The sequence below is a fragment of the Protomyctophum parallelum genome (assembly GCF_964188405.1).
Source record: "Protomyctophum parallelum genome assembly, chromosome: 10".
Lineage (NCBI taxonomy): Eukaryota > Metazoa > Chordata > Actinopteri > Myctophiformes > Myctophidae > Protomyctophum > Protomyctophum parallelum.
The window spans coordinates 18,664,717-18,682,415 of record NC_139704.1 but is presented as its reverse complement, the minus strand read 5'-3'; the positions used below and the strand labels follow the sequence as shown (position 1 = coordinate 18,682,415).

The 17,699-nt window shown below is 43.8% G+C and overlaps 1 protein-coding gene across 4 annotated transcripts in view; it reads left to right on the top strand.

Moving 5' to 3' along the window:
• ate1 (arginyltransferase 1) overlaps positions 1–17,699 on the top strand; it is a 116,281-nt gene that overhangs the window by 31,754 nt on the left and 66,828 nt on the right. For all 4 annotated transcript variants that reach the window (XM_083775253.1, XM_083775254.1, XM_083775251.1 and 1 more), the window contains one exon: positions 9,485–9,517. In XM_083775253.1, coding sequence (XP_083631379.1) covers positions 9,485–9,517 — 33 coding nt within the window. The remainder of the gene's footprint in view (positions 1–9,484; positions 9,518–17,699) is intronic.

The following is a 17,699-nucleotide window of genomic DNA, read 5'->3' as shown; positions in this document are numbered from 1 at the left end:
TACGGCCCGACTACAAAGGCTCAAAACTCAAAATCTGCGGTGCTCTCCATGGTTTTGACCAAAAGGGCAATGTTCGGTCTTCATTTCTGACTTCAGGAAGCATCTCGTTTGGAATTTAAACGCTTCTAGAGAGACTACAGCGTAAAGTAGTAATGGAAGATTATATATACCTCACGGTTTTGGGGGGGGAAATGGAAGGCGGGGCTTTTCAGAGAAAAATTTGCCTCATCTGCTGGCACTCTAGCGCCACTATTTTGAAGAATTCCCTGGCATGTGTTAAGTACAAAATTACTTTAGTCTTTCCAATTTCCAGTACTTTTACTTCTACGCCACTACATTTCAGATCCAAATATTGTGCTTTTACTCCACTATGTTTATTCGGCAACTTTAGTTACTCGTTACTTTTGTAGATTTTGATTATTATTACAAAACGCGTCGCGACGCATTGTGAACTTGTAGATCGTCTATTTTCAAAAGATGTTCATACATTAAATGGGACATTCTGTGTAATGAGTACGTTTTTACTTTGGGTACTTTAAGTACACTCGGATGTCAATACTTTTGTACTTTCTACTCGAGTGCATTTTGAATTCCGGACTTATACTTGTAACGGAGTAGTTCTACACTGTAGTATTTATGCTTTTACTTGACAAAAAAAAAAAAAAGGTTTTTCCAGCGCTGTGCTGGACATTCTCGCTTACCTGAGAGGGCCTTTTGTCCCTCAGGGTTGGAAAAACAAGCCCCCCCCTCATCCCCCTGCCTCGTCCTCCATGCTGCCAACAGGCCTCGGCAGTCAGCACATTACTGAATTCTCCAGCTTGTAAAAATGAGGGGAATTAATAAATAATAAAGGTTTGTCAGATTGGGTAGTTTGTGTTAAATTCTTTCCTGGTGCCATAACACCACCTCTATTAATAGGGGAGGTGCGTGTCTGCGTGTCTGCGTGCGCACAGCCACAGCCTCGGCCTTGGTTTATGACTAGTATGTTGGGATAGGAGGGCCCTCCAGAGACAGTGGGGCAGGAGGTACAGTATAGTATGGGATTAAAAAGACAAACTGAAAAGGTGTGGATCAAACATCCATTTGCACTAGATTTTCTGATGTCTGTTCGGCTGATGACTGAAGGGTCATCCCCCCCCCCCCCCCCGTACGACCGCACAGTGATTTCAGGTTGTCCGACATTGACCTCGGGGTGGTGGTTCCACGCAGTCTAACCCCCCCACACACACACACACACCCGCCAATACCTCTACCATTAAAAGAAACCCAGTCTGGACTCCACATACCACAGGCGGTCTCTTATGTTTATTCTTTTGACAGGGATTTATTAAAATCATAATATTGTAGATTTCACTTCAATGTGCGATGTATTATTTATTTCAGTCGTGTTCTTTTCCTTGCGCCACAAAGAGCGAGAGACAGGAGGCAGACAATAGTTGTGGTGGTTCCACTGTAGCGGAGGGGAAAGGGGAGGGAGATTGGGTTAAGTGTCTAAGGGGGGGGGGGGGGGTGTTGGTGGTAACTCAAGCTTCCCCTGGGGGGTAGGGCCTTAAAGCCTGCTCTGACAGACACACACGAGCCACCACACGAGACCTCCATCCCCCTGGTAGTGACTATTATCAACACCCCTCTACTATTGGATGGCATTAATACTGCCCGTAGAGACGTTGTGCACTGCTCTTGGCGTGACCGGTCCTGCATGTTCACATTATAGTTCAGATCCTGGGCCATCCTCCCATGTGCAATGCACTGAAAAGCCCTAATTGTTCCCGTTAACACATTGTGTCGCTAATCACGGGTATACCCGTCCTATAAATTAATTACGCAGGGCGCTCATGACGAGTTGGCTCGTCTTAAGGTGTTTGATATCGATATAAGAAAGCCTCGCTGTGTTTCATTTTTGGAACTCCATTAGCTTCTGTATTAGCCACGACCTTTGCACGCTCTTTACTTGGAAACTACACTGCTGTCCATGGTTTTGAACAGATCTGCAATCTTCAGAGGTCCTTTCTGAATATGCAGTGATCGTGATTGGAACATTGCCGTTTTCTAGAGCAAGGATTGGCCTCACTTTAACTCACTAGCATTGATGCTATTGCTTTAGCGTCCAAGATGGAATCCAAAACCGGACTCGCGTCATAGTGGATTTGCTTCTCATCACGTGGCACCCAAGCGTTACCCATTTTGTCCACTCAATGTATTAAACAAAACTCGATTTATTGCACTGTACTTCAGTTTGAGACTGACACTTCTGCCCAGTGAAGTTTTATCCGTTTGTCATATTCATGCTCTTCCCAGAAGCTCCCCCCCCCCCCCCACACACACCCCATCCCATCCTACTGTTTTACTGAAGGGATGGAAAATGTATTGTTAAAGCAGTGATGGAACTTTGAGGTTTTGGTTGCTTGCCATGCCTGCTGCTACCTAGGAAGTTTGGTCATTTAGCGTTTGTGGAGGTATTTATTAATCCATTACGGTATTCCCTAGGGACACAATCTGGCACGCTGCTCGTCAGTGCTGGTTCTGGGCCAGCACTGTGTGTGTGTGTGTGTGTGCACATAGTGTGTACTGCATGCCACTGTGTGTAAAGGCGTGCGACGCGTGTGTGTGACTCTGTGCACATTTGTCCTTTGTCAAATTATCCTGTCAAGATTATGCTATTCGCAAGACAGAATGTTTGTCCTATAGTGGAAAAGCTTTGTTTGTTTAAGGCTGTATGCATTTCCTGTCATGCCATTGACTGGAAGCGAGCCAGACCTTGTTCCTTACACATCCAATCATGTTTTCCTCAACTCCACTGTGCGCGAGCACACATACACGCAATTATTCAGAGTTCAGACACACTTACCCTGCATGTACACATGTGCAAAAACTGTGCGCACACACGCACACACACACATTCTTTCACTCACACTTATTGGTCTTAACTGTTGTGCTGAGCCGTGACTGAGTTCCTGCACATGTGGCATTCATTTTCGGGCAAACAAATCCCTTTAAATCTGTATTTACGCTTCCTGATGGCCGGGGCCCTAACCAAGACATGTGACACAAGCTTGGTACTCTGTCGGTATTGGTGGGGAAAGGGGAAGAAAAGGACTGAAAATCATCAATACAAACGGAAGAACATGAATGGAAAGAATGACATGCCTAGATTACACGCGTTATTTGTCAGGATGATTTTTGAAAGCGGGATCATGCTAAAATACCCCGGAGGTTCCATAACGTTGGGTAACGTTCTGTTTAGCTGGTTACTGAACAGTTCCGACAGAACCCCCTCCATTTCCTCTTAGGTCAGAGGTCAAAGCACTTTGTTTATTTTCTCTCGCTGATGACTTTTTGAGCGGTGCCTCCGCTCCATTACACAGCTATGTGTGTCCCTATGCATGCAGTTAATCGCGGTATTTGACGAATATTTGAAATGTAATTTAAGGTAATGCTTGTAACCCCGGTTCTCTGATAATAATATACATGTAAGTGAGGTGCTGGTAGCTATTGACCACTCTAAGGCAGATTTTCACCGTTACACCCATATGGGGCAAACATGCACAGAAATAATTCCAACCTGAGAGAAACGATCAGAATTAGTGTTTCTATCCTTATTAGACACTAATATCTTCCCGTTGAATGGATTATCATTCAAAAGGTTTAAACCACCCCCTCTTGACCAGGTCGAAAATGACTTAAGAACAGATCATGACTCTTACGATTAAGGTGTTAACATTTTTATTCTGAAGCTAGCATTCCGATTATTAGTGGTGCAGTATAGTAGCGTGAAAATTAATTTAATGTGTGTCTGACTAAACGGACGGCGGTATAGAGGTCAGCACTTAGTAGCCACATGAGACTTCTTCAAGCATATTAGTGTTCATGTGTGTGTGCGCTTCACAGAGTGAGCTTTGTGTGTGTCTGTGCACGTGTGTCCGAGAGGGCTGCTTGCTTTCCTAATAGTACACAGATGAGTGTTTATTATAGGAAAGGGAGAGTTGGGAGAGGAAGTGATGGGCTCCATGTGTTAAGGATGAATGTCTGTATGCGCATCACGATACTTGGGTCACGGTACCATTGTATCACAATATATTATGATGCAATTCATAATGTGATATGTATTAAGATGCATCACTGGAAGGCAAACTAGCTATAGACTAGACTAGGGTATGCGCATGCATAAAGTCAGTTTAATGTCGTTAACATTGTTTAATGCAATCGGATTATAGGACTTTTCTGTTTGGATGTATGCGCTGTCAACGCCATAACGTCGTTTTATGCCACTCCAGGAACTTTTGCATCACAATAGAATCACAATACTACGGCGTGGAGTATCTACAGTATACAGTATTGGGGAAATAAAATATTGCGATATATTGCCACAACAATTACATTGGCCATCTCTACTGTACACGGCTCCATGTCCAGGCCTGTTTGTGTTTTAATTGTGCGTCGGGGAAAGGCACTGTGCAACAGAATGTTTGTCCGTTTTGCTGCCTGCGCGGCTCTGTGACTGCGGTCCGTGCCTAAGCATTACATACAGCCACTAGAGAGTCTGGACGTTTGTTTGTTGGCGTGTTTGTGTATTGGTATGTCTGCTGGCCAATGTTGCCGTGCTCTGCTCTGCATCAGTGGCCAGAGTGGTGGTGGTGGTGGTAGGGGGCAGCCCTGCCAGGCTCCAGGGGAGCTGCCCATGGTCTGGCCAAGGACTGTGTGTGGACACGGCGGTGGAAAACTGCCGTGCCTGCTAAGCTCGGGGCCCTGTGGGTACAATTGGCTCCCAGAGGCCTCCCCACCCCCTTGATGAGCACATGGCAAAAGAAGAGGAAAGAGAAGGCATAAGACGAGCCGAGACCAAGCCCCCAGAATGGCTGAACAACGTTGAAGTCGTCTCCCTACTGGTCACGACGACTGTGCTACGTTTCGTTGTTGCTAGCCCTGGTCCAGTGCGTTAGCGAACTCACTAACACACTTTTTTATCAATACTAATATCGTATTGATATCGCAATATTTGGCATAAATACTGAGATATGACATTTTCTCCATCATGCAGCCCTAATTTATACCTATGCACATACTGTACATACACCTGAATCATGCAGTAACGAGTCATGTTCAAATAGTGGCCATTTTACTCTTACTTCAAACACTCTGGGGGAAAAATTATCACTGTAAATGGTTCTCTGGCAAATGCATAGACATTACAATATATTTGAACACGCATGGACAAACCTGTACCTTGACATGAACACAGAGAATACACACATTTATCGATAGACCAAGTGTAGGGATATTGAATGGAAAAGTAATTAATCCCTGCTTTTTTTTTCTCTCCCTGAAATGACTAAATACATAGCACAAGTACTTAGTATTGATTCAATCGATTATATTTGCATTGCAAAACGATAGAATACGATACAAAGTCAATGTTGCAGTTTTCTATATACTTCGATTCTTGAAATTAAAATGGCTGTTTCGATGCAGTTACTACATCGTTACACCCCTAGTGAATGTGGTAAATGTAACGTTGGACTAACTGTTTATTCCCAGGTTGCCAGACACTGCAGCCAGTGTTTGAGCGTGTCCTCTGTAAATGATGTCATCTAATAGCCATCGCTGTTGTCCACTGCTTTCTTGAACTGCTTAATTATTTGACAGTTGTAATGGAGTACTTTGTTTGTGCCCCACAGCTATAATTGGCTTTAAGAGGATTTACTGTTTATTTGGTCATTTCTTTACTGGCACAGCAGTTGCCACTCCAAATTTAAGAGTGGAAAACAACTCATTTAGTCTTGAGTTCAGATGTGTCATAGGTAGGATTGTACTTAAGCTCTTTGTGAGTGTGGAGGAAAAAAAAGATCACCGTTGAGCGTCGACTAAACTCTTGCTTAATGGCTGCTACATTGTCGCAGTAATTATCTAGTAAATAATGCAATATGAATACAGGATTGATGCAGAGTCAGACCAACATTTTTGGGAGGTGCTAGCCCCTCCTATGTCCAGCTTTGAGGGTCTGTGTAAACGCAAACATTGAAGACAAAAGTGTGTAATCACAAACATTGAAGACAAAAGTAACACAAACATTGAAGACAAAAGTGTAATCTCAAACCTTGAAGACAAAAGTGAGTACGCAAATTGTGATTGGCCAGAATGAGATGATGTGAGATGACGTATGATAAGACCGCCCCTCACTTCACATGGGTGTGATTTTTACAGTTTTACCCCATTTGATTAATTATCTCTGCCAGACTTGGGGAGATTATGTTTTTGCCTGTTTTGTGTATGCAAGTCCGGACTTCGGACTTGATCTATCAAACTGCTCATCAACAAACTTTCCATGCATGCAGCCAATAAACCCAAGACATGTCTTTTGCTACTACTTTAACAGACCCAACATTTTAATAACTTGAGGGCTTTCTACCCAAATCAGAGCCAAATGCTATTTTCACTTATACATTTTTACTCTCCTTCACCAAATTCAAGTCATGTGACAACCATTTGACAGTGAGCATCAAACGCCTTGTTGATAATCCATACGGCCTGTGTTGGTTTAACAAAAAACGCTATAGATCATTTACACAACATCCAATTAACCCCACACATTCGCATTTGTTTCTGCCCATATATGTCTTAAGAAATGCTATTCTCACCCTGGTGATTCCTTGGATTCTGCTCGCAACATTCCACGACTAAAGGGCTGTTAACACTGAGCACTATAACTATAGCTATAAAAAACATATAGTTTAAAAAATCCTCAATTGGATAGCAGAGTTCTGCTGTGTGTGTGTGGCATCTTGTATTTGGCACTGCAGGGGACAAGGTTTGTGAGAGTTTTATAGCGTATACCCCCCCCCCCCCCCCCTCAGTTAAAGCTGTGCACATTTATGGAGTTTGTAGACTAGTGTAAAGACTTGCATCACAACAAAAATGAAACCTTATGGCAGTCGGTCTGCTTTTCTGACTACAAACCAAACCTTCCTTGTTTGACTTTGGTGTGTGTGTGTGTGTGTGTGTGTGTGTGTGCGCACGTCTACTTCAGGAGAACAAGAAACAGAAATGCCAGTTGACAGGGTATCACTCGTTGGCCCTGTCTTCCAGAGCATGCCCTTTACTGAGGCACTGTGCATTAATGTCACCAAAACACACATTAACTGTGGCAGTCACATACACACAATACACCCTCACCCTCTCTGAGTCATACATTCTCTTGGAGGAGTCTGTATTCCTGGCAGGAGGCTTGACTTGCACCTAAGCCAGGACTGTCCCACCCAGTCAACCGTGCTTTCGGCCATCACTATTATTGGTTCTGCTGCTAGACACACACACACACACACACACACACACACACACACACACACACACACACACACACACACACACAACGGTAGAAAATAGTGCATATAATTGAAGTTACAGCAACTCCTTGGCCACTTTAGTGACCAGAGTGTTGTTCTTGTCATTATGTAGGTAGAACCACTTGAATTGGCTTGGACTAAAGCCATTGATATGGCCAGTATTTTTCCTATTATGAATAGTGATGGTGTCAGAGGGGATAGTAGAAAAACTAGAAATAGAGGATTGGCGAGCTCTTTGCCAGTCCTCTTTAGCTCTTTAGATTTAGAGGGCTTAACACGCTTACAGCCATTTCTGTAGATCAGGGTTGCCCAATACATTTTCCTCAAGGGCAATATTTTGACTAGGGTACCAGGCTGGGGGCAGAGTCCGCACGTGCGAGGTCGAGGTCGAGCCCTTGCCCTGAAAATTCATTTTCAGGGCAAGACCCCATTTGAAAAGGATGCCCAGTTTGACATGCATAGACTACTGACCCCCATTTAATGCCATTTATATGTGGGACCCCCCTCCCCTATTGGGTAACCCTGCTGTAGATGTACGGCATCAAGTCATAATGGTACTTTCATTAGCATTGGGTTGCTAGGTGAGGTTGTCAACAGCAATGGAGCGCGCCATCTTGAATTTTGCACGCACTCGCGGCCACTCTCTTGTTTCTTTCGATCGCCTTCATCTCCAATTCCTTGTCCCAGATCGCATTTCTGGTCAAAACAAGGTTTTAAAACAACGCTGTAGTCGTCGCGGTAGTCTTTTCTGATCGCCGAGCGGCACATCCGGATGTGGTCTGACACCACATACAGTGTAAGTAACAAAAGTAACATCCGGTAGCGGGTTTTGGCTCTTCAAAATAAGGGTAAAGCGGGGTGAAATCCTGGCGTGAATTACAGCGAATGAATTAATCCTGGCGGCCAAAACGGTTAAAAGAAAGCCAGGAAAGGGAGCATAGATGGTCTTATGGTAGTTGACCTTTATAGACCAGTATGGAGGGCAACATAAGTTAGGCGATTGAATGGGGCTCTTTCTGACAGACTGGCCCAATTCCAAACCAGCAGCAATCAAAACAGGAGGGAAGCCAGGAAGCTGGACAGCCAATCTATGTTTACTGGCTTTGGGTTTTTTCATGGGAAGTAAAGGAAAGAAGAGGGAGAGAAGAGACTGGGTCAAGAGAGAAACCCACTAAATGGCGGCAACCATTGGTTTGTAACCCTTAACCGAGCAGCTTACATAAATACTTCCCGTTTTTATGGACAGTGTAGCGTTATTATGTTATTGCATACCCCCTCCTTCTGTCTTATGAAGTTCTGTCTGGAACCCCCTGTCTCCTGTGTTTACGTTCCTTTGTGTTATTGTAAGAGCCCCCCATTCTCCTACTAGGAGGTTTGGAGCCCAAGTTACACAAGTGGATGACAAATTATATTGTTGCATTTCGTGGCATAACTAAAAGTGAAGATTAAAAACAGCATGCTTGTTTGAGAGAGCAACACTCTCTGTTGGCAAAGTGTGTGTGTGTGTGTGCGTGCGTGTGTGCGTGCGTGTGTGTGTGTGTGTGTGTGTGTCAGTTCATGGCCGTCCGTCAGCGCTCCACCGTGGCCCTGCTGGTACTCATTACAGGCTCGTTTTGACCTAAACATGGAAGCCTGCTACACTTCTCCTCCAGTCCTGCAGGTCGGCTCGGCACGTCCGTAAACACTGCTTTCACCCTAGAACCGATAAAGAGAGGGATGGAAGTGTAGATAAGGAGGAAAGAGAAAGATTGAACATTTCATTTAAAGACAGAGTAATTGAGATCCGCTGTGTTGTTTAATGTGTGCTAAGGGAGAAGGCCATTTTGACAATGGCAACACAGCTTATTTAAGCTGTGTGTGTGTGTGTGTGTGTGTGTGTGTGTGTGTGTCCTCCCTGGACTGTGAACCTCAACTTGATGGGCTAAATGTTTTCATTTGTGTAAATACAGTCATCCTGTTTTATGGCCGTCTCTGAATTGGGTCTATTTGATATTTAACACCTGAACAAGCAGAGTCATAGGAGGGTTAAACTGTACTAAGAAATGTATGGTTTTCATTAATTTCAAGAGCTGGTGACCCCTGTAACTAACTTTTTTTCTGTCTCTTTTTTTTCTTACCGTCTGTGCTGCTCACTGCCTACACAGTTCCGGAGGTTTCTCTGCGACTCTCCACTAGAGGTAATGTACTCCTGTTCTTCTGTCGAGTATCAAAGGAAATACTTATTTTTTTCACGTCTCCCCTCTACGGGTTTTCCTGTGCATATTAGCTGGACATAAATGCTTCCAACATGCTGCCAATTATTTTCTGGCATCCTACTATTTAAGTGTATGAAAGGTGCTATACAAATGTGCTATACAAATAAAGTTGTTATTCCTATAAACATTTTCAGCAGCATATAGTTCTGAATGAACCAAATGCAAAAGTGGTCTTAACTGTGCACCAGGGTTCCACTGCCAATGCCACACACCTCACATAAAAACATATTTGTCCAATGGATCTCAAACTTCCATCATTACCGATTCTGTGCTCTACAACCGGGCATCGGTCTAGTACTCTAGTTAGTACATAATAACTGGGTGGGGCGTGCATTTCCAACTTGCATCGTTCCAAGATGGCCAGTGCCCACGGGCACCGCTCTAGTATTTAACACAATCCCTGCCGCGATTAATTATGCCAGGATATCACCCGTTCAACCCTTATTTTGAAGATCCAAAACACCGCGACCAGATGTTGTGTCAGCTTAATGGTTTGTGTTGACTCTCGACCGGTTGTTGTTCCCTGCCTGGAGCTTGAGAAGTACAGGCCGGTGCCATAACTGCGACGGTGCCATAACTCCGTGCAGTAAGCGTTGTTTTGACCAGAAATGCCGTGTGGGAGGAGCATTTGGAGTCTAAAGCGACTGAAAGCGTGCGTGCAACCAAGATGGCACAGTCCAGTGTCTAAGCTAACAACAGATAGCCATCCGAAGCTAATGTGAGTAGCCTTTCCACTAGATCGACAAATGACCGCAGGCTATGTTTTTTGCAGGGGATTGTGTTAATTTACGCTGCTGTGCTGGAAAATTTTTTTTTAATAACTGTAGTTGTCCATGATCTGTCCAAAGACGGGTGAAACTGAAATAGTTTCTCCACCAAAACCAGTATTACCGCAACATGCAGTTTTTGTGAGTAAAGTATTTTTAAGGTGCATTCACACCAGACAGCTAAAACAAATATCACGTCACTTCAATCACGGGGAACACGTTGTAGTTTTTCTATTATGTTATGAACGTGGAATGTGATTTGGCTTGTTCAGAATTGGATGGACGAGAGGCTAATCTCTGTTCAGTGTGCACACCATATAGTCATAAAGGATAGGGTGCGGACCAGGTGCGACAGCCCCGCTCCCTGCTATTCATTTCAATAGAAGTTGCTCAGTGGCGTTTTGAAGCATCCAGAAGACTGCCGGAAGGCTCGTGGGAGTTGAGTTGTGGTCTCAAATTTGAGACCACGGTTGACACACATGACATCACTGAACATCCGTCCACCTCCATGTATGTGCCGCAGTTCCACTTTTGGCCAGTAGATAGTGGCATCTTCAACTTTGGTTGGACAGCCGTTCGGGGGGCTTGGTGTACACACAGAACATAGGTTATCCAGAGACTCTGAGACTCAAAGGGTGGCTGTGGCTCAGGAGGTAGAGCAGGTCGTCCAATGATCCCTGGGTCGGCGGGTTCGAGTCCTGGCTCCTCCTGTCCACATGTCAAAGTGTCCTTGGGCAAGACACTGAACCACATTGCCTCCAATGAATCGGTCGGTGTGAGCTCGCCACCATTGGTGTGTGAATGTGGGAAGTGAGGACGCTGGCGTCGACTGTTTGCCGCTTCACCTCCCAATGTACTGTATGAATGAATGAACCATTGTAAAGCGCTTTGAGCACTTGGAAAAGCGCTATAAAAATCCAATTCATTAAAGACCATCAGCATGCTCTGCTGTGGTTGAACTGTCATTATAAGACATCAATGACACATGCATTGTCCCCCCCAAAGATGACAATTATTAGAGGTTCAGTTATGTATTCGACAGCCTTGCTTGTAAGCGTGCAGTTTGACTATTTTAGCTGTGCGACACTGACGTGCAACCAAGTATAAATCACTCTTAAGCCCCCTGTCACCCCAACCCACCCAACATTTTCTCTCCTTTCAAGAGTCCTCCAGCTGGGGGGGGGGGGGCGGGGGGGGGGGTCTGAGGCATTCAGGAAGCGAGTATTGTTTCATATAGCAGGAGTTTTATTTAGCCCCGTCTTTACTGAGACGGTGGGGGGGGGGGGGGGGGGGGGGTTGTGTTGCAGAGAGGAATGGGGAGGAGAGAAATGTGCTGTCCAGATTGTGTTGTAAGACGAGGCCTTTTGAGACCAGTCTTCTCCTGTTAGCTTTGACAGACAGCGACACAGCGCACGCGCGCGTGTGTGTGTGCGCGTGTGAGAAAAAGCCTGATTGGGCAGCTCCACTGGCATCACTATGTCATCAAAACAGATGGCTTAGCACTCTAGTTAAGGGAAAAGAGTATACTGTTTAGAAGTGGTAGTACAGAATTATTCTTTTTTTGAGGGGCGCTAACCCTAACCCTAAAGTCACAGATCACTGCTGAAATCTTTGAAGGTGGAATGCTCTATTTTGACATTTCTGTTTCACTAGGTTTCAAATGGTCATATCTTCTTCATTTTCCCCCCAATTTCAATGAGCAATACATCATATGAAAGGTTACACGTTACAGTGTGCAGTTTCATAATATGTAAAGAACTGAAAAATGACCATGGCCCCCTTGTATATCAAACTACTGTCCCCGGTCACATATATATAGATATATATATATATTCATTCTTTCACAGCAAATGTTTTTAACTCAAATATTTGCGAATTCTGTACATATCATTCTAGGGGTCCTTGACATGCAAAGCTTTGAGAAGAACTGATATAGAAACAGGTTTTCCCCCCGAAAACTGACAGTATTTAGAAGACATTGGGTGAATCTGGTCTCAGGTCTTAATGGGTTCACGCTTGAACTAAGCGCCGGCGGTACTGTGTGATCAGTCTGCGATCCAGCTAGGGCTGGGTGCAATAACCGCAATACCGCCATACCGCCGGTATGTAACGCATACCGCGGTATCGGGTTCATTACCGCGGTTAAAAAAATATATATAATATTTTTTTTTATTTTTTTATGAAATGATTTTTTATTTATTTTATGAAATGAAAAGTGTATCATAATAAACAGTGACGCTCAGTCAGTGTAATCATGCCAGCAACACAACAACACCAGAGGGAGTTCAAAAAACCATGTGCAACCCAGATTCGGCACAAACAAGGATTGATTGATTGATTGATTGATTAAAATATTTATTAACAGTTTGCAGAATTACACTACATTTCAAGCACAACTCAATACAAAGACTGTTAACTGTGAGTGGACACTTGTTTACAAGAGGGTCCACCTAAATTCATTTCACTCCTATGCCACAAAAATGTTGAACGCCCTACCAACTGTCATTAAGATGTAAATCCCTTGACTCCACCCACCCCTTTCCCCCCTCACTGTATACGTTTTTCCCCCTTTTTACCTCCTTTATGATGATTTCCTGTTTTTGGCTTTATAGAAGTGCATAGTGTACAAAATGATATGATGAATTGAAAATGGTGGACCCTCTTGTAAACAAGTGTAATGCTTTATGGCAGGGGTATTCAATTAGATTAGGCCTCCTATGTGACACAGACCGAGTAGAAAAAAACGTGCCATTTTATCATGATTATTAGTGAGGACCTATTATATGAAGATGGGTTCAAAAGTGGTCCTTTAATGATTACCGTCATTATGGTAATCTCACAATTAATATCGCACACACCATACCTGTAACTTTTATTAGCCCTCTTATTATTATTATTTTTTTCTTTTTTTTGGGTGGGGGGCGCGGTAATAAAAATCCCATACCGCCCCAGCCCTACGTGCAGCCAGAAGTCACGGATACCGCCACAGAAACATGCCTGGTCATCTGTAGCCATCGGGGAGGACCTAGTGTGAACCGCTGGGTCAGGGCAATTACACCAGCAATTAGACGTGGGATGGGTGCTTAAAAGCACCACTTTAATAGAATTGAACACACACGTACACACATACAGTGTCCCCCCCCCACGTGGCCCAGTGGGTCCCCTCAGGCCTCCACTAATGAACATCGTTAGTGTTTATAGGAAACAAGCTTTTATCACCTCGTCAAGGCTGGCGGCCAGACGCGCCGAATTACTCTGCTCTAGTCTGTACGTACACGCACGCAACGCACGCTATTACAGTCCCTCGCACAGCCTGCCTACCCTCTGTCAGCTCCTCTCAGGCTTTGATTTCAGTGGCCTCCTCTCTGCAAAAAAATCGTTTTGTGTTGTTTTTTCCTTTCTTTTCTTTTTTTTCCGCCTTCTGTGATCCAAACTCTGTCTTCTTAAGTCTCTGTCCAACTGCTCTCTATTTCACTGGAAGTATGCATGCATGGCTGTCCGGCGCTACCACTGCGTGTTGATTTCCATCTGTCTCCAATCAGAGTGCTATTAAAATACACGCATACACACGCACACGCAGTCGCATACCACATGGACTGAGAGTATACTGTGTGTGGTTCGTCGGCTCACGTGTAAGCGTGCATTTATACAAACGTATGCAACAAACGCAGTTGGGACGATTACGTTCACAATTGCACCATACTGCACCTCCAAATGCGGCTAATTAACGCTGCTTGTCTTCACTTATTTGTTTGTTGCCGTGTTTCATTTCACCAAAATTACAGGGGCTTCGTGCTGAAACAGTTGGAGTAATTAGCATCAGCTGTCAGTGTTCTTCCACGTGTCTGTCTGTCTCTCTCTCTCTCTCTCTCTATCTCTCATATATTTTACATACTAGAGCGGTGCCCGTGGGGCCTCTACAGCGGTGCCCGTTACTTGGAACGATGCAAGTTGGAAATGAATGTCCCTCTCAGATATTATGTCTGTGTCCCTTTTATGCCCATATATGGAGTTCTTTGTCAGGCATGCCCAAATACTGTATGGAGTATAATGCAGACGTCAGAATTATGTCCAGATATGGACCCTGGGCAGGGGCCCTGTCCAGAGCCTGGGCAGAATCCTTTTTGGGGCGGTTCTGGACAACCGTTGGTCCGACGGACTCGGCACCGGCCACTCCACCCCTTGCGGTGGTGTGGAACGTGTGTCGAATTTGAAGTCGGTGGGGCGCACTGGGGTAATTTTCTATTTGAATTTTCTTCTCTTTTCGAACGGGCTCTTAATGTCTATCCGAAAGGCAAAGACCATTCACACATTATCTGCCCCGCCCGACTCCTGAAAGGACGGATGCTGCACTCATGGTAGGAGTTTATAACCACGTGAACTCTAGCGTCAACTATTCTGAGGCGACCATTATTGAGTCCTTTGGGACCAAACTAAGTAGAAAGAGTTTAACTTTATAAGCAATACAACAGTTTGGGCCTCATTCACTCGCCACTGATGCACAAACATCAGTGACATGCCACCTGACATACTGTAGCATAGCAGATGTGCAGCCTGCTGTATATACACATGTCATGGTGGCCACATGTTCCTAGCGTCATGATCTGGCAGCAGCAAGGACTCTACATGAAACAGGTTTGTGTCATTGTGCGTACAAGTAATCCGTCTGTCTAAGATCTTGCTAGTGAAACGACTTACAAGGCATATAACCTTTTGTTGTTTTTATTTAACCAGGTTCAGTCACTATTGAGAGTAAAAGTTGCATGGCCAAGACAGGCAGCAGCATAATTAAAAACGGTTGCAAGCAGAAAACATAAAAGGGGGACAGAATTCAAATAAATCACATTTCAAAAGAGATTTCCACAGTAGAAGTCAATTTGCTAAAACAGATATTTTTAACATTGTCATATTATGGAATCTGCTTGTATTTATTTAATTTAAGATTGGAAAAAGCATTTAGCAAAATGCACTAGCTTAGTCAACAGTCTAGGGCTCATTTGTCTTTTTCTGCTGCATATTCCACATTTGGAACTGAATCTGAACTGCACACACATGGCTGCAGCATCTCAAAACGGGCAGTATATATTGTATACATAAATAACAAACAATAAAATAAAGCAACTGACCTTGTTGAGGCAGCCTAGTCTCAAGACAGACTGTAGACTGAGACTCACGTCCAATTTCAAGGATAAAGAGGGCACTGCTATTCCTTTATTTGCCGATGGTTTCTCAGATTGGAGGCAGCCTGACATTAGATCTCAAAGGTATTTTGATGGACCATGATGGATCTAAATGAGGCCGAGTCAACTGTGCATGAGGGTTAACCATACACCCAGCGACGAGCCAATTCTTAAAGCGACGAGCCAATTCTCAATTTAATGTCCTGGCGGATCAAATCCAGTCTGTTTTGCCTGCATGGTTTACAACGGACATTAATATACTTGGCATCTTTGACAAACAAGAATGCAAAATAATACTGATACATTTCTCTGTCATGGTCCGCCTTTCTGTCTGTCTCTGTCTGTTGTTGTTTGGAAGTGAAGCGAGTGCAGACGGTCGCGTAGACGCATACGCTGCGTCATAACTGCGCAGGCTAACACAAATAGATCTACAAGCTACTCTGTTTTTACATGTTGATAGCTTGTAGATCTGTTCTATTTTTGCATGCCATGCAACAACCATCTACTATGAGTGCATAACTGAACGAATGAACAAAAACAAATAACTGAACGTGTTTTGGCGGAGTAAATAGTTATTATATTAGTATTTCTGCAGAGTAATTCGTTATACTACTCGTTACTGGAAAAAGTAATATTACAGTAATATGTAACTATTAACTGGGGGCCCAACACTGGTCGCGAATATGCTAAAAAAGGCAAATGAACTACACAAAAAAACCATACATTTTTTGCACGAGTGTGTGCAACGGTCCGGTGCACGAGTGTGCATGTGTGAGGGACACGTTGTGAGCTTGTAGATCTGCTATGTTTAGCATGCAACGTATACATTTAAAAGGACTTATACTGAATCTCTTGCCCACTAGTCCCTTCCTACGATGTTAGTCTAGTTTTTATTTGTTGACAAAATTGTCAATATTTAGTCTTAGTTTTACTATCATCGTAGCTTAGTATACATTTAGTTTCCGTTTAGTTCTCATCCGTTGGAAAAAGGTAGTCGACGAACACGTTTTGTCGTAGTATTAGTCGACGAAATCAACACTGGTACATTGCCTTGTTCAAGGTGACCTTCACCAATGGTCAACGTGTGTGTGTGTGTGTGTGTGTGTGTGTGGTATGTCTACTATAAGGGGCACTGGGGCAGCGCTGTGTGTGGCAGTGAGAGCAGCCTGCATCTTGAGTCTGTCTCTCCAGAAGACTGATGGAGGGAGTAATCAGATTGTGTCGTTTCCTCAGCAGATTAAACGAGCCGTTACTGAATGGCTTGACCAGCAACATGCCTGCAGGCCTTGCATGTGTATGTGAGCGAGTCGGGCCTCGTATGTGTGTGAGTGAGCGAGTCATTTAGCGTGATCGTACGTCTGTTCCTCGTGATCGAGCTTGTCAATTTTGACATGATGCTAAAATCACAACTGTATTATACCCGCAAGTCCAGGCGAAAGAACGCCACCGTTGCACTTTTTGTTGGCCTTTTATTATGCTACAATATCTTGCTTATTTGGCTGTCCACCGACTTGAATGGTAAACTTTGTCGTACTAACAGAAAAAAAAGAGTGACTTTCACTAGTTAGACTTGCTGTAGCATTATAGCTCATATAGAGCGTCGCAGTCCTGCCCCCTCAGAACGGAAGAGAATTTCCCATTCATTTTTCCCATAGACATTTCAAAAAGTATTTTTTTAAAGCCCTCTAAGCCTCTGACAAAGCCAACTCGGCTCCTGACAAATCATGACAACAAACACAATGTTTTGGGGGCCGAACAAATAATTAGAAAGAAGAAAAACACCCTGCCATTTTTTTCTTCTTTCTAATTATTTGTTCAGCCCAAAATAAATTTGTTAGGAGCTGAGTTGGCTTTGTCCGAGTCTTACAAGTCTTTAAATAAATACTTTCTGAAACGTCTATGGAAAAATTAATGGGAAATTCTCTTCTGGTGACCTTCGTCGTTCTGAAAGGGGGCGGGACTGTGACGCTCTATATACAGTAGGTTCCTGATGGGAGGGGCGTGTCTCCTTGAACAATTATATATATATATATATTTATAGTTTTTCTCAGTCTTTTTGAATAGTTTTAGTCACCTGGAATGTTTCAGTCCCTTCCTAACATTTTAGTCTAGTTTTTATTTATCCACAAAATTGTCAATATACAGTACCGGTATTTA